At 39.0% G+C, this 21570-nt stretch overlaps 1 protein-coding gene across 3 annotated transcripts in view; it reads left to right on the top strand.

The window, feature by feature from the left end:
- LOC117328680 (inositol polyphosphate-4-phosphatase type I A-like) overlaps window positions 1-21570 on the top strand; it is an 86812-nt gene that overhangs the window by 36306 nt on the left and 28936 nt on the right. For all 3 annotated transcript variants that reach the window (XM_033886133.1, XM_033886131.1, XM_033886132.1), the window contains exons 14-20: window positions 9980-10087; window positions 11529-11806; window positions 12793-12993; window positions 14589-14786; window positions 16763-16831; window positions 18045-18286; window positions 20767-20802. In XM_033886133.1, the coding sequence (XP_033742024.1) occupies window positions 9980-10087; window positions 11529-11806; window positions 12793-12993; window positions 14589-14786; window positions 16763-16831; window positions 18045-18286; window positions 20767-20802 (1132 nt within the window). The remainder of the gene's footprint in view (window positions 1-9979; window positions 10088-11528; window positions 11807-12792; window positions 12994-14588; window positions 14787-16762; window positions 16832-18044; window positions 18287-20766; window positions 20803-21570) is intronic.

Raw genomic sequence — 21570 nt, 5'->3', positions numbered from 1 at the left:
ATACAGAATCTCACTACTCACCTGTCCTCACACACAGGTACATACTCGTACAGAATCTCACTACTCACCTGTCCTCACATACAGGTACATACTCGTACAGAATCTCACTACTCACCAGTCCTCACACACATGTACATACTCGTACAGAATCTCACTACTGACCTGTCCTTACACACATGTACATACTCGTACAGAATCTCACTACTCACCTGTCCTCACACACAGGTACATACTCATACAGAATCTCACTACTCACCTGTCCTCACACACAGGTACATACTCATACAGAATCTCACTACTCACCTGTCCTCACACACAGGTACATACTCGTACAGAATCTCACTACTCACCTGTCCTCACAAACAGGTACATACTCATACAGAATCTCACTACTCACCTGTCCTCACACACAGGTACATACTCGTACAGAATCTCACTACTCACCTGTCCTCACACACAGGTACATACTCATACAGAATCTCACTACTCACCTGTCCTCACATACAGATAATTGACTTCTGATTGAAACAACAGGCCATGTGTATCTGTTTAGATCCTGAAGCCTTCTATTTTGTCCATATCTCCTGCATGGGAATGTCTCCTCAGACAGAAAAAGGATGTTTTATATAATCTGATCTAGTATTTGATCTCCTCCCTTACCATCTAGACTGTTTTACTAATCCTAGAGTCTGTATAGCTATAGACTACACTTAATGAGCTGTTGGGATTTAAATACAGTTAAATAACACCTCTGTTGTTACTCTGGGTGACTATTATACATACATGTACACAGTTAAATAACACCTCTGTTGTTACTCTGGGTGACTATTATACGTACATGTACACAGTTAAATAACACCTCTGTTGTTACTCTGGGTGACTATTATACATACATGTTACTACAGTTAAATAACACCTCTGTTGTTACTCTGGGTGACTATTATACATACATGTACACAGTTAAATAACACCTCTGTTGTTACTACTGGGTGACTATTATACATACATGTTACCACAGTTAAATAACACCTCTGTTGTTACTCTGGGTGACTATTATACATACATGTTACCACAGTTAAATAACACCTCTGTTGTTACTCTGGGTGACTATTATACATACATGTTACTACAGTTAAATAACACCTCTGTTGTTACTCTGGGTGACTATTATACATACATGTTACTACAGTTAAATAACACCTCTGTTGTTACTCTGGGTGACTATTATACATACATGTACACAGTTAAATAACACCTCTGTTGTTACTCTGGGTGACTATTATACATACATGTACACAGTTAAATAACACCCTGTTGTTACTCTGGGTGACTATCATACATACATGTACACAGTTAAATAACACCTCTGTTGTTACTCTGGGTGACTATTATACATGTACACAGTTAAATAACACCTCTGTTGTTACTCTGGGTGACTATTATACATACATGTACACAGTTAAATAACACCTCTGTTGTTACTCTGGGTGACTATTATACATACATGTTACTACAGTTAAATAACACCTCTGTTGTTACTCTGGGTGACTATTATACATACATGTACACAGTTAAATAACACCTCTGTTGTTACTCTGGGTGACTATTATACATACATGTACACAGTTAAATAACACCTCTGTTGTTACTCTGGGTGACTATTATACATACATGTACACAGTTAAATAACACCTCTGTTGTTACTCTGGGTGACTATTATACATACATGTTACTACAGTTAAATAACACCTCTGTTGTTACTCTGTGTGACTATCATACATACATGTACACAGTTAAATAACACCTCTGTTGTTACTCTGGGTGACTATTATACATGTACACAGTTAAATAACACCTCTGTTGTTACTCTGGGTGACTATTATACATACATGTTACTACAGTTAAATAACACCCCTGTTGTTACTCTGGGTGACTATTATACATACATGTTACTACAGTTAAATAACACCTCTGTTGTTACTCTGGGTGACTATTATACATACATGTACACAGTTAAATAACACCTCTGTTGTTACTCTGGGTGACTATTATACATACATGTTACCACAGTTAAATAACACCTCTGTTGTTACTCTGGGTAACTATTATACATACATGTTACTACAGTTAAATAACACCTCTGTTGTTACTCTGGGTGACTATTATACATACATGTTACTACAGTTAAATAACACCTCTGTTGTTACTCTGGGTGACTATTATACATACATGTACACAGTTAAATAACACCTCTGTTGTTACTCTGGGTGATTATTATACATACATGTTACTACAGTTAAATAACACCTCTGTTGTTACTCTGGGTGACTATTATACATACATGTTACCAAAGTTAAATAACACCTCTGTTGTTACTCTGGGTGACTATTATACATACATGTACATAGTTAAATAACACCTCTGTTGTTACTCTGGGTGACTATTATACATACATGTTACTACAGTTAAATAACACCTCTGTTGTTACTCTGGGTGACTATTATACATACATGTACACAGTTAAATAACACCTCTGTTGTTACTCTGGGTGACTATTATACATACATGTTACTACAGTTAAATAACACCTGTGTTGTTACTCTGGGTGACTATTATACATACATGTTACTACAGTTAAATAACACCTCTGTTGTTACTCTGGGTGACTATTATACATACATGTACACAGTTAAATAACACCTCTGTTGTTACTCTGGGTGACTATTATACATACATGTACACAGTTAAATAACACCTCTGTTGTTACTCTGGGTGACTATTATACATACATGTACACAGTTAAATAACACCTCTGTTGTTACTCTGGGTGACTATTATACATACATGTACACAGTTAAATAACACCTCTGTTGTTACTCTGGGTGACTATTATACATACATGTTACTACAGTTAAATAACACCCCTGTTGTTACTCTGGGTGACTATTATACATACATGTTACTACAGTTAAATAACACCTCTGTTGTTACTCTGGGTGACTATTATACATACATGTACACAGTTAAATAACACCCCTGTTGTTACTCTGGGTGACTATTATACATACATGTTACTACAGTTAAATAACACCTCTGTTGTTACTCTGGGTGACTATTATACATACATGTTACTACAGTTAAATAACACCTCTGTTGTTACTCTGGGTGACTATTATACATACATGTACACAGTTAAATAACACCTCTGTTCTTACTCTAGGTGACTATTATACATACATGTACACAGTTAAATAACACCTCCGTTGTTATTCTGGGTGATTATTATACATACATGTTACTACAGTTAAATAACACCTCTGTTGTTACTCTGGGTGACTATTATACATACATGTACACAGTTAAATAACACCTCTGTTGTTACTCTGGGTGACTATTATACATACATGTTACCACAGTTAAATAACACCTCTGTTGTTACTCTGGGTGACTATTATACATACATGTACACAGTTAAATAACACCTCTGTTGTTACTCTGGGTGACTATTATACATACATGTTAAAAATAACACCCCTGTTGTTACTCTGGGTGACTATTATACATACATGTACACAGTTAAATAACACCTCTGTTGTTACTCTGGGTGACTATTATACATACATGTTACTACAGTTAAATAACACCTCTGTTGTTACTCTGGGTGACTATTATACATACATGTTACTACAGTTAAATAACACCTCTGTTGTTACTCTGGGTGACTATTATACATACATGTTACTACAGTTAAATAACACCTCTGTTGTTACTCTGGGTGACTATTATACATACATGTACACAGTTAAATAACACCTCTGTTGTTACTCTGGGTGACTATTATACATACATGTTACTACAGTTAAATAACACCTGTGTTGTTACTCTGGGTGACTATTATACATACATGTTACTACAGTTAAATAACACCTCTGTTGTTACTCTGGGTGACTATTATACATACATGTACACAGTTAAATAACACCTCTGTTGTTACTCTGGGTGACTATTATACATACATGTTACTACAGTTAAATAACACCTCTGTTGTTACTCTGGGTGACTATTATACATACATGTACACAGTTAAATAACACCTCTGTTGTTACTCTGGGTGACTATTATACATACTGTCATACATGTACACAGTTAAATAACACCTCTGTTGTTAGTAACAAATCTGTTCTTCAGGTTTATCTTAGTGTGCCTTACCCTCTATATCATAAATATTACATTGTGAAATTTGACATTTGCCTGTTGTTCTAACATATTCAGCATTTAGAGTGCTAGCTGCATGTATCATGACTTGATATACATAACAGGGGCCAATATGGTAAGTATATACCGATGTGTACATAAGAGGGGCCAATATGATAATTATAAAACCATGTGTACATAACAGGGGCCAACATGTGTACATTACAGGGGCCAATATGATAATTACATACCCATGTGTACATAACAGGGGCCAATATGATAATTACATACCCATGTGTACATAACAGGGGCCAATATGATAATTATATACCGATGTGTACATTACTGGGGCCAATATGATGATTATATACCCATGAGTACATAATTAACAGGGGCCAATATGATAATTATATACCCATGTGTACATAACAGGGGCCAATATGATAATTATATACCCATGTGTACATAACAGGGGCCAATATGATAATTACATACCCATGTGTACATAACAGGGGCCAATATGATTATTATATACCCATGTGTACATAACAGGGGCCAATATGATAATTACATACCCATGTGTACATAACAGGGGCCAATATGATAATTACATACCCATGTGTACATAACAGGGGCCAATATGATAATTATATACCCATGTGTACATAACAGGGGTAAATATAATAATTATATACCCATGTGTACATAACAGGGGCCAATATGATAATTACATACCCATGTGTACATAACAGGGGCCAATATGATAATTATATACCGATGTGTACATAACAGGGGCCAATATAATAATTATATACCCATGTGTACATAACAGGGGCCAATGTGATAATTACATACCCATGTGTACATAACAGGGGCCAATATGATTATTATATACCCATGTGTACATAACAGGGGCCAATATGATAATTACATACCCATGTGTACATAACAGGGGCCAATATGATAATTATATACCCATGTGTACATAACAGGGGCCAATATGATAATTACATACCCATGTGTACATAACAGGGGCCAATATGATAATTATATACCCATGTGTACATAACAGGGGTAAATATAATAATTATATACCCATGTGTACATAACAGGGGCCAATGTGATAATTACATACCCATGTGTACATAACAGGGGCCAATATGATAATTACATACCCATGTGTACATAACAGGGGCCAATATGATAATTATATACCCATGTGTACATAACAGGGGCCAATATGATAATTACATACCCATGTGTACATAACAGGGGCCAATATGATAATTACATACCCATGTGTACATAACAGGGGCCAATATGATAATTACATACCCATGTGTACATAACAGGGGCCAATATGATAATTACATACCCATGTGTACATAACAGGGGCCAATATGATAATTATATACCGATATGTACATTACAGGGGCCAATATGATAATTATATACCGATATGTACATTACAGGGGCCAATATGATAATTATATACCCATGAGTACATAATTAACAGGGGCCAATATGATAATTATATACCTATGTGTACATAACAGGGGCCAATATGATAATTACATACCCATGTGTACATAACAGGGGCCAATATGATAATTACATACCCATGTGTACATAACAGGGGCCAATATGATAATTATATACCGATGTGTACATAACAGGGGCCAATATAATAATTATATACCCATGAGTACATAACAGGGGCCAATATGATAATTACATACCCATGTGTACATAACAGGGGCCAATATGATAATTATATACCCATGAGTACATAACAGGGGCCATTAATATGATCATTATATACCCATGAGTACATAACAGGGGCCAATATAATAATTATATACCTCGGTGTACATTACAGGGACCAATATGATAATTACATACCCATATATGATAATTACATACCCATGTGTACATAACAGGGGCCAATATGATAATTGCATACCCATGTGTACATAACAGGGGCCAATATGATAATTACATACCCATGTGTACATAACAGGGGCCAATATGATAATTACATACCCATGTGTACATAACAGGGGCCAATATGATAATTACATACCCATGTGTACATAACAGGGGCCAATATGATAATTACATACCCATGTGTACATAACAGGGGCCAATATGATAATTACATACCCATGTGTACATAACAGGGGTAAATATAATAATTATATACCCATGTGTACATAACAGGGGCCAATATGATAATTACATACCCATGTGTACATAACAGGGGCCAATATGATAATTACATACCCATGTGTACATAACAGGGGTAAATATAATAATTATATACCCATGTGTACATTACAGGGGCCAATATGATAATTACATACCCATGTGTACATAACAGGGGCCAATATGATAATTACATACCCATGTGTACATAACAGGGGTAAATATAATAATTATATACCCATGTGTACATAACAGGGGTAAATATAATAATTATATACCCATGTGTACATAACAGGGGTAAATATAATAATTATATACCCATGTGTACATTACAGGGGTAAATATAATAATTATATACCCATGTGTACATAACAGGGGTAAATATAATAATTATATACCCATGTGTACATAACAGGGGTAAATATAATAATTATATACCCATGTGTACATATGCGTGTGTGTTAAATCAATTAATGCTTGTGTATTCTTAGTTGCTTGTCAAAAAATAGTAACATTTTGCACAACCAGTTTCACTGTTTAGATTCTCCAGTGTGTAGTAACAACAATTCATTGTGTGACGCCATAGATTGTTCACCTATTGATGACGTCATAATCTGTGATACAAATACTTGCATGTATATATTTACCTGAATTAATTTAAAAGTGTCTGATTATCTGGACCAGGTGACTGGCTCAATGTTTAATCTTGACGTTTGAATAGTCTAACAGTTTCTCATTATTAAACTGTTACAGTAAATGATTTATTAGACTTATGATGGAACTTCGTATAGCCCAGGTAATAACTGTCTAATTTTAATCATTGAACAGATTAGAGACTATATAGCTAGTGTTAGATAACTGGGGTTAAAGTGGATTAGATCTGTACAGTTAATCCGGTACCAGTGTCTCATGATGTACCAACAGTTAATCCGGTACCAGTGTATATAATGTACCAACAGTTAATCCGGTACCAGTGTATGTACCAACAGTTAATCCGGTACCAGTGTATATAATGTACCAACAGTTAATCCAGTACCAGTGTATGTACCAACAGTTAATCCAGTACCAGTGTATGTACCAACAGTTAATCCGGTACCAGTGTATGTACCAACAGTTAATCCGGTACCAGTGTATGTACCAACAGTTAATCCGGTACCAGTATATATGATGTACCAACAGTTAATCCGGTACCAGTGTATGTACCAACAGTTAATCTGGTACCAGTGTATATGATGTACCAACAGTTAATCCGTACCAGTGTATTCCAACAAGTTTAATCCTGGGTACCCAGTGGATGTCCAACAGTTAATCCGGTACAGTGTAAGGTACCAACAATTTAATCCGGTACCTAGTGTATGTACAACGTGTAATCTGGTACCAGTGTATATGATGTTAACAACAGTTTAATCCGGTCCCAAGTGTGTCATGGTACCAACAGTTAATCCGGTACCAGTGTATGTACGCAACAGTTAATCCAGTACCGTTGTATGTACCAACAGTTAATCCGGTACCAGTGGTATGTACAACAGTTAATCCGGTAACCTCAGTGTATTTACCAACAGTTAAGTATCCGGATACCAGTGTATGTACCAACAGTTTAATCCAGGTACCAGTGTATGGACCAACAGTTAATCCGGTACCAGTGTATGGTACCAACAGTTAATCCGGTACTAGTGTATATGATGTACCAACAGTTAATCCGGGTACCAGTGTATGTACCAACAGTTAATCCGGTACCAGTGTATGTACCAACAGTTAATCCGGTACCAGTATATATGATGTACCAACAGTTAATCCGGTACCAGTGTATATGATGTACCAACAGTTAATCCGGTACCAGTGTATGTACCAACAGTTAATCCGGTACCAGTGTATGTACCAACAGTTAATCTGGTACCAGTGTATGTACCAACAGTTAATCTGGTACCAGTGTATGTACCAACAGTTAATCCGGTACCAGTGTATGTACCAACAGTTAATCCTGTACCAGTGTATATGATGTACCAACAGTTAATCCGGTACCAGTGTATATGATGTACCAACAGTTAATCCGGTACCAGTGTATATGATGTACCAACAGTTAATCTGGTACCAGTGTATATGATGTACCAACAGTTAATCCGGTACCAGTGTATGTACCAACAGTTAATCCGGTACCAGTGTATGTACCAACAGTTAATCCGTGGTACCAGTGTATATGATGTACCAACAGTTAATCCGGTACCAGTGTATGTACCAACAGTTAATCCGGTACCAGTGTATATGATGTACCAACAGTTAATCCAGTACCAATGTATGTACCAACTGTTAATCCGGTACCAGTGTATATGATGTACCAACAGTTAATCCGGTACCAGTGTATGTACCAACAGTTAATCCAGTACCAGTGTATGTACCAACAGTTAATCCGGTACCAGTGTATGTACCAACAGTTAATCCGGTACCAGTGTATGTACCAACAGTTAATCCGGTACCAGTGTATATGATGTACCAACAGTTAATCCGGTACCAGTGTATATGATGTACCAACAGTTAATCCGGTACCAGTGTATATGATGTACCAACAGTTAATCCGGTACCAGTGTATGTACCAACAGTTAATCCGGTACCAGTGTATATGATGTACCAACAGTTAATCCAGTACCAGTGTATGTGATGTACCAACAGTTAATCCGGTACCAGTGTATATGATGTACCAACAGTTAATCCGGTACCAGTGTATATGAGGTACCAACAGTTAATCCGGTACCAGTGTATATGATGTACCAACAACATGCCCAGTACTAATTGAAATCCAAGCTTTAGACTGTAATACTTACTGACAAAACCTGTTGTTGTAGTAGTATCATTAAATGGTGAGATGTCACACCGATCACTGAGGGTTCACCGATCACTGATGGTTCACCGATCACTGACGGTTCACCGATCACTGAGGGTTCACCGATCACTGAGGGTTGGAGATCCACCCACATGTAGATAGTCCTGGTATTATCACTACCTATATATATATACTGTACAATACATTGTACGTCATGGTCACTGTAATGGATTTACTACACTTATCCAATAGATGTCTGAGTCTGAAATGATACATTGTCAGAGTTTTTGATTTGGTAACTTTGTACTGATTCCATCAGAGACAAAATAAATATAAAATAAAACATGTTAAGAGAAATAATGAAAATACACAAAAGAAATTATAGAAGCAAGGAATCACAGAACTGACCGCATGTCACATTTGTCTATTTGTATATATTTTTCTGTTGGCATGTTTTATACTTCTCTGTTAGTAATCTCACTGTACTGCCGTACATGCCTTACTATCACACAGCTGCCATACATGCATATGCCTTACTACATTCTTGTTAGATTTTTTTTCTAAACTTGAATAGGATTTTACAATAAATACATTATCTCTATGGAATGACATTAACAGTACTAATGTGTAATTATCTATGACAAAAGCTGATACTTAAATATAATTTCTGTGATAATGTTTTATAATGATTATACCTGTAGTTTTTACTTATATGTTTATTATATATACAATAATTAACCCAGATCTTAATGCGTTTGTCAGGCCCCAACTTTAAAAAGAGTGTAAAGAAAGGAGATAAAGACCTCGAGTTTGTACCCAACAATCTACATCTACAACGGATGACAGTCATCAACGAGGCCCGCAATAGCAGTGAGTGTAATATGGAGTCACATGGACTTTTTATGTCACTTCCTTTAGCTGCCTCTTTAATATGAATTTTATTTGCTCTAGAATCTCCTTCCCCTATTATTGTTGTTGTAATGCCCCAAAATAAACCTAATGATGATAATTTACTACAAGAATAGTTATCAGTAATGAACACCTGTTAATTGTCTACATGTCCCTTATATGTATACCTAGTACCTTTAACCCTCCTGATTGGTCGACTACTACATAATACACACCTGTTAAATGGCTACAGGTCCCCCTACCTCGACCCTTAACCTTCCTGATTGGTCGACTACTACATAATACACACCTGTTAAATGGCTACAGGTCCCCTACCTCTACCCTTATAACCCTCCTGATTGGTCGACTACTACATAATACACACCTGTTAAATGTCTACAGGTCCCCCTACCTCGACCCTTATAACCCTCCTGATTGGTCGACTACTACATAATACACACCTGTTAAATGTCTACAGGTCCCCCTACCTCGACCCTTATAACCCTCCTGATTGGTCGACTACTACATAATACACACCTGTTAAATGGCTACAGGTCCCCTACCTCGACCCCTAACCCTCCTGATTGGTTGACTGCTACATAATACACACCTGTTAAATGTCTACAGGTCCCCCTACCTCGACCCTTATAACCCTCCTGATTGGTCGACTACTACATAATACACACCTGTTAAATGTCTACAGGTCCCCTACCTCAACCCTTAACTCCACTGATTGGTCGACTACTACATAATACAAATTTTAGTGAATTTTGGAGCTTGCTTAATTTATTTATTACTATTTCTTGAGAAAACCGTGCAGGATATTTCACAAACTGTAAGTGTAGATTCTCCTTTATCCCTTATTACGTGCAAATTAGGTGCAAATGCCTGATAGCCCCCTTTAATCAGATATTTGTTGAAGTTTGTTATCACTAATCACTATCGCCGAGAGCTCTGATTGATCTTTATTACACGACGTAGGCCTAGGTTCCCTCCCCCACCCCCCACCCCCCAAATGTTCCCAAATGATTTATAGGAAGAGAGGAGAGATGAGAAAAGTAGAGAAAAGATCAGTCTTTCATTATTGAAATTATGGTGGCTATAAAGATCCTTCTGGGGAAATTAAAGTAACAAATTAAATTTTGCATTGTAATATAAATGGTTACTCTGGGCCCTGTTAGATTACTACTAGTCATAAAGGACTGAATGGATTTTGCTCAAAACATGGTTAGACACATTTTCATTTCCTTGCATGATACTAACACTGAAAGGCAAATCCCACAATGGAAAAAATATAACATATTCAAAATATTACCGATGATCACTGAATTTTCCAAGTTCACATTTATTACACCAGTGCAGGCCCTTTAGACCTCTTGTTCTAGGTCTTTTGAGTGATTACAACCAATGTTGTTTTTGACAGCTGGATGGTATGACATCATCACCGTGGGAGCTTTTACTGCATATCCTCATAAATACAAACATGGAGGCCTGCGTCGAATGCTTCAACAACAACACGACCTTCTGTCTGCTGATGCCACCTTAAGTCGCACCACAAAAATACAAAGATCATGTGACCTAGTGAATTCTGTGTTAGATTTAAAAACTGTGATAGGACAGTACTGTGAGAAGTTATGTCACGTTGCCATGGCGGGGACCGCGGAGGAACTGAACATCATCATGGAGATGGTATCAGACAAGGTACCTATAGAATCTTATGATAATGGAAATGGCTTTGAGAATGGGGATTATGTGTAAAGATAAGTTGTCAAATCAGTTCTGGGACATATGTCTCCATTCTACAGTACTTCAGGTAAAATCGTCTGTCTTAGTACATCTTGGAAAGATAGTACATGTGCTGAGGTAGATACATGACACTAATTATAGGATTGTTGTGCAGCTCGTATATTGTGACAGCTACCTGTGGTGGTATTTCATTAGTATCTTCAAAGTCAACGTATTGGTGATGTGACAGTGTGTACACATACCAGAAGTGGGTCACTGTGACCTATATTTTGACATTTGACCTTTGTATAATTAACTTAGGAGAAATATTTTGTAGGGATATAGAGTATGCTGTATTATTCCATGTAGAATCTTCTAGACTTGTGTTTGTGAGTTATGGTAACATTTCACATCTTTGGCAGAAAAATGTGTCGCATACCAGAAGTAAGGTCTATGACCTTTGACCTTCTAGGGTATATATCTGTCATACTTAATTGTCATTGTGTAGGATATTAAAAGGGATACCATGGTAATCAGGATGACTCGGGGTATCTAGACCTGAGCTCATTACTGTCTGATCAAAGTGAAAGTTTGCTTATGATTAACAGCAGGTACCATTTATATCTAACAGGAATGATGTAATATATGCAGGGCGTGCAAAAACTTCACCCAATCAAGTACAGTATATGTCTTTGAAAGGGAGATTTGTGCAAGGCCATTAATTAATAACAAATCAGTGAAATAATCACACAGATGTGAGGGTATCTATTAAGCTGAGAATGACACCTTGCTAATTCTAGAAAAGTGTGGCTTTTTTTTCTCTATCTTTTTCTCTTTCAAATTAAAGGTATGTTTAATAAAAACATGCCGAACACCTTAACACTTTTGTAAGTGGTTCTATCTTGTTCAAAAGGGAAATTAGTGTAAAAACTATTTTCAATGTGGCCATTGTTTCCTGTCAGGTGCGTGATCTAGTCCAGATCTGTGATAGCAGTCTGCTTCAGGAGGCTGCCGACAACTATAACCAAGCTAAGATGGAGACTTCTCCCAAGGATGTTCCTTCTCCTGACTCACAGGACTCTAGTCCGGGGGACCAAACTCCGGAGAAGGCCTGGAAATGGACAGGAAGTAACTTTGTACAGAGTCCTACAGCAGAGCCATGGGTATGTATATATAGAGACAAACAGCTGTTTAACCCATCATCATCAGATCGTGGGCTGTTCAAATCACTCTTCCTCCATAGTCCATCCATCTTTTATTTGTCCCCAAACAATCCTTGTTATCTCTGTTTCTGAAGAGGTACTGGAAGGATATTTCTCAAACTTGACATGTAGATTCCCGTTTGTCCTTAGATGTGCCCTTTCAGTTTTGAGTCTTATCAGTAAAACACAATTAATGGCTGACAGTTGGCCATCTTGGATTTTGTCAATTGACGTTTGAAGTATTTCTCAGATTTTTCTTGTTATCATCTAATGATTAAATGGAAAAAAGGGTGCCCAAATCCCTCTGGTTTCTCTTGTATCTGTAATACAATTACATAGATAAAAAAATGTCTTCATGTCAATCCAGGTCAAATTCAGGTCAATATTTTCAGGTCAGATTGTCCTGAAAAGAGCAGAATAGTCAATTCATATCAAGAAATTGAATGAATTTGACATGAAAAAAATTTCAAGTCAAATTCAAGGTCATTTTCAGGTCAATTTCAGGTCAACATTTTTTCAGGTCAAATTACCTGAAGACATTTTGCCTGTGTATAGCTTCTTTTTCAGGTCTAGTTGAAACATAAAATATAGAATTTTCTTCACGTTACGTAAATACTGAAGCAATCAATGCATGGGTAGAAATGAATTTAGGGTCATAAAAGGGGATATATATATTGATAGATTTGTACATGGGGTCATACAAAGTGATGGGAATAGATAAAATCTACATTTGGCCATAAAAGGGTTATAATTGGTATACTGGAATAACTCTGGATGTTAAACTCGAATAACTCGGTCTGGATATCTGTCGTTTGGTGTTAAACTGGAATAACTCGGTCTGGATATCTGTCGTTTGGAATTGTTGCGCGGACAACTCCTCCTAAACCTGTGAACCGATTTCAATGAAATTACACAGGAATATTAGGGACTTGTATATGTGCAAATGCAGGATTTTTTCCCCAAACATTTTGGTAGCCATGGTAACCAGGTCACTATACACAGGTTTTGTGTAATGGCCAATAGCTCACCAGTCCTTAGATCAATTTTCATCCAAACTTTATTGGTCAAGTGATGTAACGTATGTATAAATGCCTACAATTTGACCCATCACATGTTTCGAACCATTTACTATCATCATACACGTATATGGAGGCTTCTGATTTGTCAAAATGAGATATAATGTCTGATTAAGCTAAGATTTGATGTGTAAGGGTTTTAGGGATGCCAATTTTAGTGGTACCATCTTTTAAAACAATACATATAATTCGGTTGCCATGGTTGCAAATAATGAGTAGTGGGGATATTTGTTGGCAATTGACTTACAGTTCTAGTGTTTTAAATAATTATCTTATCAAACTTATGATTGATTGAATGTACAGGCCATATGTAGTCTAGATATAGTCACTCTCAGTCACAATTGTTGGGTTTCTTGTGATTAATATTGACATTTATCAAATAATAAACATCTAATTCCCTTATGTTACTGATTTTATTGAGATAATTATATGTACAATGTATTATGACTATAGTGAAACCTGTAATAATGTTTATTATAGGAGATGACGCGTGTCAATACGGAGGCTGCCCTCGTATGTCTGAGCTCCATGGTGGAGGAGCTCATCACTAATAAGTCTGGGCCGATGGACAGACCTAAATGGCTCGGAGAGATCAGCCCTGGTGTGATCAAGTTAAAAAGCTTCATAGAACTTGTTAGTCAGAGAGTGAAGCTCTTCATGTCCTTTCTTAACCTCAGGGTGAGTCTGCCAACCTCAGGGTGAGTCTGTAACCTCAGGGTGAGTCTACCAACCTCAGGGTGAGTCCATAACCTCAGGGTGAGTCCATAACCTCAGGGTAAGTCTGTAACCTCAGGGTGAGTCCATAACCTCAGGGTGAGTCCATAACCTCAGGGTGAGTCTGTAACCTCAGGGTAAGTCTGTAACCTCAGGTTGAGTCTGTAACCTCAGGGTGAGTCTACCAACCTCAGGGTGAGTCCATAACCTCAGGGTGAGTCCATAACCTCAGGGTGAGTCTACCAACCTCAGGGTGAGTCCATAACCTCAGGGTTAGACAACCAATCTCAGGGTAAGTCTGCCAAACTCAGGGTTAGACTACCAACCTCAGGTTGAGTCTGTAACCTCAGGATGAGTCTACCAACCTCAGGGTAAGTCTGCCAACCTCCTGAGTGATTCTGCCATTTATTGGTGAGTCCATGACCTCAGTTTGAGTCTGCCAAACTCAGGGTGAGTCTACCAACCTCAGGGTGAGTCTACCAACCTCAGGGTAAGTCTGCCAACCTCCTGAGTGATTCTGCCATTTATTGGTGAGTCCATGACCTCAGGTTGAGTCTGCCAAACTCAGGGTGAGTCTACCAACCTCAGGGTGAGTCCATAACCTCAGGTTGAGTCTACCAACCTCAGGGTGAGTCTACCAACCTCAGGTTGAGTCTGCTAACCTCAGGATGAGTCTACCAACCTCAGGGTGAGTCTACCAACCTCAGGGTGAGTCCATAACCTCAGGGTTAGACTACCAACCTCAGGGTGAGTCTGCCAACCCTCAGGGTGAGTCTGCCAACCTCAGGGTGAGTCTACCAACCTCAGGGTGAGTCTACCAACCTCAAGGTGAGTCCATAACCTCAGGGTGAGTCTACCAACCTCAGGGTGAGTCCATAACCTCAGGGTGAGTCTACCAACCTCAGGTTGAGTCTGCCAACCTCAGGTAGAGTCTACCAAACTCAGGGTTAGACTACCAACCTCAGGGTGAGTCTGCCTACCTCAGGGTGAGTCTACCAACCTCAGAGTGAGTCCATAACCTCAGGGTTAGACTACCAACCTCAGGGTGAGTCTGCCAACCCTCAGGGTGAGTCTGTAACCTCAGGGTAAGTCTGTAACCTCAGGGTAAGTCTGTAACCTCAGGGTGAGTCTACCAACCTCAGGGTGAGTATGTAACCTCAGGGTAAGTCTGTAACCTCAGGGTGAGTCTGCCAACCCTCAGGGTGAGTCTGCCAACCTCAGGGTGAGGCTACCAACCTCAGGGTGAGTCTACCAACCTCAAGGTGAGTCCATAACCTCAGGGTGAGTCCATAACCTCAGGGTGAGTCTACCAACCTCAGGGTGAGTCCATAACCTCAGGGTGAGTCTACCAACCTCAGGGTGAGTCTACCAACCTTAGGGTGAGTCTACCAACCTCAGGTTGAGTCTACCAACCTCAGGTTGAGTCTGCCAACCTCAGGGTGAGTCTACCAACCTCAGGGTGAGTCTACCAACCTCAGGGTGAGTCTGCCATTTATTGGTGAGTCCATAACCTCGGGTTAAGTCAATCATTCACAGGTGACTGGATGATCTCAGAGTTCATGTTCTATTTGTATTGTTGTTTCAGTTTTGTTCCATTGTTAAGGTTAGTAGTACATTGTAGTTTTATCCACTAGCCATTCTAAGACTAAAAGAATCTAGCATGGGTCTGTTCCGTGGACAGGGATGTCTCAACCTGAGTATAAGACTTTGGCAATTAAGTCAGTACGATATGCTTGCCGAGTGTTGGCCAGCCAAACTCTTACACGAGGATCGAGATATTCTTGTTCGCGGAACAGGCCCATGTTTGATTATTTTTCTCACTTACTGCAACCAAATGTAAAGTTTTTATGAAAGTTTTTATCTATAGCCATCCTCAATGCTCCTTGGAATGTGTGTCAAAATGTATGACGTCATTAAATGTAAAAACCCTTTTTTTACAGGAGAATCAAGGGCATGTACAGCTGATGCATATGATAAAATATCGGCGGGATGTATGTTTCTCCCACGCTGTAAGTATAAATATCGCCGGGATGTATGTTTCTCCCACGCTGTAAGTATAAATATCGCCGGGATGTATGTTTCTCCCACGCTGTGAGTATAAATATCGCCGGGATGTGTGTTTCTCCCACGCTGTAAGTATAAATATCGCCGGGATGTATGTTTCTCCCACGCTGTAAGTATAAATATCGCCGGGATGTATGTTTCTCCCACGCTGTAAGTATAAATATCGCCGGGATGTATGTTTCTCCCACGCTGTAAGTATAAATATCGCCGGGATGTATGTTTCTCCCACGCTGTAAGTATAAATATCGGCGGGATGTATGTTTCTCCCACGCTGTAAGTATAAATATCGCCGGGATGTATGTTTCTCCCACGCTGTAAGTATAAATATCGCCGGGATGTATGTTTCTCCCACGCTGTAAGTATAAATATCGCCGGGATGTATGTTTCTCCAACGCTGTAAGTATAAATATCGCCGGGATGTATGTTTCTCCCACGCTGTAAGTATAAATATCGCCGGGATGTATGTTTCCCCCACGCTGTAAGTATAAATATCGGCGGGATGTATGTTTCTCCCACGCAGTAAGTATAAATATCGCCGGGATGTTTGTTTCTCCCACGCTGTAAGTATAAATATCGGTGGGATGTATGTTTCTCCCACGCTGTAAGTATAAATATCGCCGGGATGTATGTTTCTCCCACGCTGTAAGTATAAATATGGCCGAGATGTATGTTTCTCCCACGCTGTAAGTATAAATATGGCCGAGATGTATGTTTCTCCCACGCTGTAAGTATAAATATCGGCGGGATGTATGTTTCTCCCACGCTGTAAGTATAAATATCGCCGGGATGTATGTTTCTCCCACGCTGTAAGTATAAATATCGGCGGGATGTATGGTTCTCCCACGCTGTAAGTATAAACCTTATGACTATGTCAGGCAAATCGCAAGTCATGATTAATTCTAGTGATTCTCCCACACCTCATGGCTGGCTTTACCACCAAACTAGCGACCTATGATAGGTTGTTATTTACAGTTGACGTCCGGCGTGGCCGGCTTTACCACCAAACTAGCGACCTGTGATAGGTTGTTTTCAGTTGACATCCTTCGTGGCCAGCTTAACCACCAAACTAGTGATGTTTGATATGTTATTTACTGTTGACATCCCGCGTGCCCAGCTTTACCACCCAGTTAGTGATGTTTGATATGTTGTTATTTACAGTTGACTTCCCTTGTGGCCGGCTTAACCACTAAACTAGCCGCCTGTGATAATGAGAAGTTATTCTTCAATCAACTTCTCCATGTTGGAGTGTTTGCCCAGTTTGAGGGACTACTCAGTTGCTATGGTGACGAGATGGGGATGCTAGAAGACATGACCGTGGCTTTAGAAGACCTCAGTTATGTCACTCTTCATTTTATCCTTCAAGAAGAATATGAACAGTCACCAATCATATCCTTAGACAGGTTAGTCCACCAATCACGTCCTCAGACAGGTTAGTCCACCAATCACAACCTCAGACAGGTTAGTCCACCAATCACATCCTCAGACAGGTTAGTCTACCAATCACAACCTCAGACAGGTTAGTCCACCAATCACAACCTCAGACAGGTTAGTCCACCAATCACATCCTCAGACAGGTTAGTCAAACAATCACATCCTCAGACAGGTTAGTCCACCAATCACATCCTCAGACAGGTTAGTCCACCAGTCACATCATCAGACAGGTTAGTCCACCAATCACATCCTTAGACAGGTTAGTCCACCAATCACGTCCTCAGACAGGTTAGTCCACCAATCATATCCTCAGACAGGTAATTAGTCAACCAATCATATCCTCAGACAGGTTAGTCCACCAATCATATCCTCAGACAGGTTAGTCCACCAATCATATCCCTGACAGGTTAGTCCACCAATCACATCCTTAGACAGGTTAGTCCACCAATCACATCCTTAGACAGGTTAGTCCACCAATCATATCCTCAGACAGGTTAGTCCACCAATCACATCCTCAGACAGTTAAGTCCACCAATCACATCCTCAGACAGGTTAGTCCACCAATCACATCCTCAGACAGGTTAGTCCACCAATCATATCCTCAGACAGGTTAGTCCACCAATCACATCCTCAGACAGGTTAGTCCACCAATCACATCATCAGACAGGTCAGTCCACCAATCATATCCTCAGACAGGTTAGTCAACCAATCATATCCTTAGACAGGTTAGTCCACCAATCATGTCCTCAGACAGGTTAGTCCACCAATCCTGTCCTCAGACAGGTTAGTCCACCAATCAAGTCCTCAGACAGGTTAGTCCACCAATCATATCCTCAGACAGGTTAGTCAACCAATCACGTCCTCAGACAGGTTGGTCCACCAATCACATCCTCAGACAGGTTGGTCCACCAATCACGTCCTCGGACAGGTTAGTCCACCAATCATATCCTCAGACAGGTTAGTCCACCAATCATATCCTCAGACAGGTTAGTCCACCAATCATGTCCTCAGACAGGTAAGTCCACCAATCATATCCTCAGACAGGTTAGTCCACCAATCATATCCTCAGACAGGTTAGTCCACCAATCATATCCTCAGACAGGTTAGTCCACCAATCATATCCTCAGACAGGTTAGTCTTCTGATTTCTGGTCTAGTGATGTGTTTGGCTTAGTTATATGGATCTTTCTCAAATTTCATATTTGAGGTCCCGTTAGTGCCAAGTTGTGCATTGCGCCTTTTTTTCAGACTGATTGGGAGATCAGAACACAGCCATCTTCGATTTTGGCTCAAATTGCATGTTATCACTATTTCTTGACACCTGCTGAATGGTTCTTTCTCAAATTTCTTATGTAAGGTTCCCTAGGACCTTGTGTAACTTGTTTAAGGTCCATAACATAGAGAATGATCAAATAATCAAGCGATGATGGGATCCATAACATAGAGAATGATCAAATAATCAAGCGATGATGGGAGGGATCTCTTGTTTGACAAATTAGGTGTTTCAAAAACTATAACCATGACGATGCAATCCTGGCTTCTGGTCAAAATTTAGATATTGACTGATTTTCACTAAATATGTTATACAGAGGTATTAGAGGATGCTGAACATCACTGTTTGAGTTTTTGTTGCCATGACAACCAAGCTCAGTCACAAAATGGCTTTGATTGGTTGAAATTTATATATTGGCCAATTCTGACCAAATTTTGTGTACATGGGTATTAGGGTGTTGCTATGACAACCATGCTGAAGCAAATGGTTGTCTCTTATTGGTTGAAATTTAGATACTGCTCTATTTCCGCTAAATTTGATATTTTGGTGAATTAGGGATACCAAATAGATATTGGGCTGAGATTGCTAAGGAGATTTGGCATGTAGCGGGACTGGACTGGGGCGATCATCGGTGACCAGGTAGCTCAATTGGTAGAGCATCCGGCTAGTGTTCGGAGGTCCCGGGTTTGAATCCCGGTCTGGCCGCTACATTTTCTCCTCTCCTGTTACAGGCACAACAAGGGAATGGTACCTGTCGAGGGAAATTCAAGGTTATACAAGTTATGTACCTGTACATAAGATAATGAATTCACTGGGACTGAAATAAAACAGTTTGATATATAAATAGGATCTGTGGGGGTATGAGCTATTTCAGGATGGCAAGTTCTAGCTTAGTCTTAAAGATTGTGATAAAATTGATCAGAAAATTAAAAAAAATGGTGTGTTTTGACTTACAATAACATGTTTTTTCATCTATACGAAATTAAGGATCATTATTTATATAATTATTGATCTGGTGTACATAGTATCAAGATTGCCTGAAAAGAAAAAAAAACCTGAAACGAAAATAAATTAGACAGCATTGGTAAATGAGAATCAGAACCAGACAGCTATTTATATTTATATATATAAAGGAAGTATGTGTATCCTGGTTGATTTGTTGTTATTTCTTTTCCAGTCACCTAATATCTGGCATGTATGCAGACTTTAATAGGTAAGAGTAAATTTTGTTCATACTTTTTGGCTCACCTGGCACTAAGGGTCAATGACCTTATGCCATGGTGCAGTGTCCTTTGTCTGTCCGTCTCTCGTTGTCATCATTTGCTTTAAATCTTTAAATGGTTACTAGTTATAAAATACTGAATGGATTTTAAGCGAATTTGGTCAGAAAGATCCTTGGGGGAAGGGGGGACATATTTTGCATTAATGACAATTATGACTCCCAACAGGCCATAGTGGGGCCCCATAGGGGAAATAGAGGTAATTCCTTTAAATGGCTACTAGTCATGAAATACTGAATGGATTTTAACCTAATTTGGTCAGAAACATCCTTGGGGGAAGGGAAACATATTTTGCATCAACAGTGATTCTGCCCTACAAGGGACAGAAGGGTAGGCCCCAATAGGGGAAATAGAGATAATTTCTTTAAATCCCTACTATTGTCGCAAATTAAAGTTGTTAACTGATTTTAACCAAATTTGGTCAGAAAGATCCTTGGGGAAGGGGAACAGATTTTGCATTAATGAGAATTCTGACCCCCAAGGAGCCAAAGGGGCGGGGCCCAATAGGGGACTTTCAGAGTCTGTGCCACAACATTTTATACAGGTGTGACAGAGTCTGTTTATGTTTTTGGTCAGCTGACCTGAAGGTTCAGGATTTGTCCGAAATCCAAGATGGCTAGCTGTCATGGCTGCCATCTTGTAAAAACATATTTTATTAAACTTCTTCTCAAGTTCCACCAGTGTGATTCAGCTCAAACTTA

The sequence above is a fragment of the Pecten maximus genome, chromosome 6 (assembly GCF_902652985.1).
Source record: "Pecten maximus chromosome 6, xPecMax1.1, whole genome shotgun sequence".
Taxonomy (NCBI): Eukaryota; Metazoa; Mollusca; class Bivalvia; order Pectinida; family Pectinidae; genus Pecten; species Pecten maximus.
Note: the sequence above shows the minus strand (reverse complement) of the source record. Positions and strands in the feature narration are given on the sequence as shown.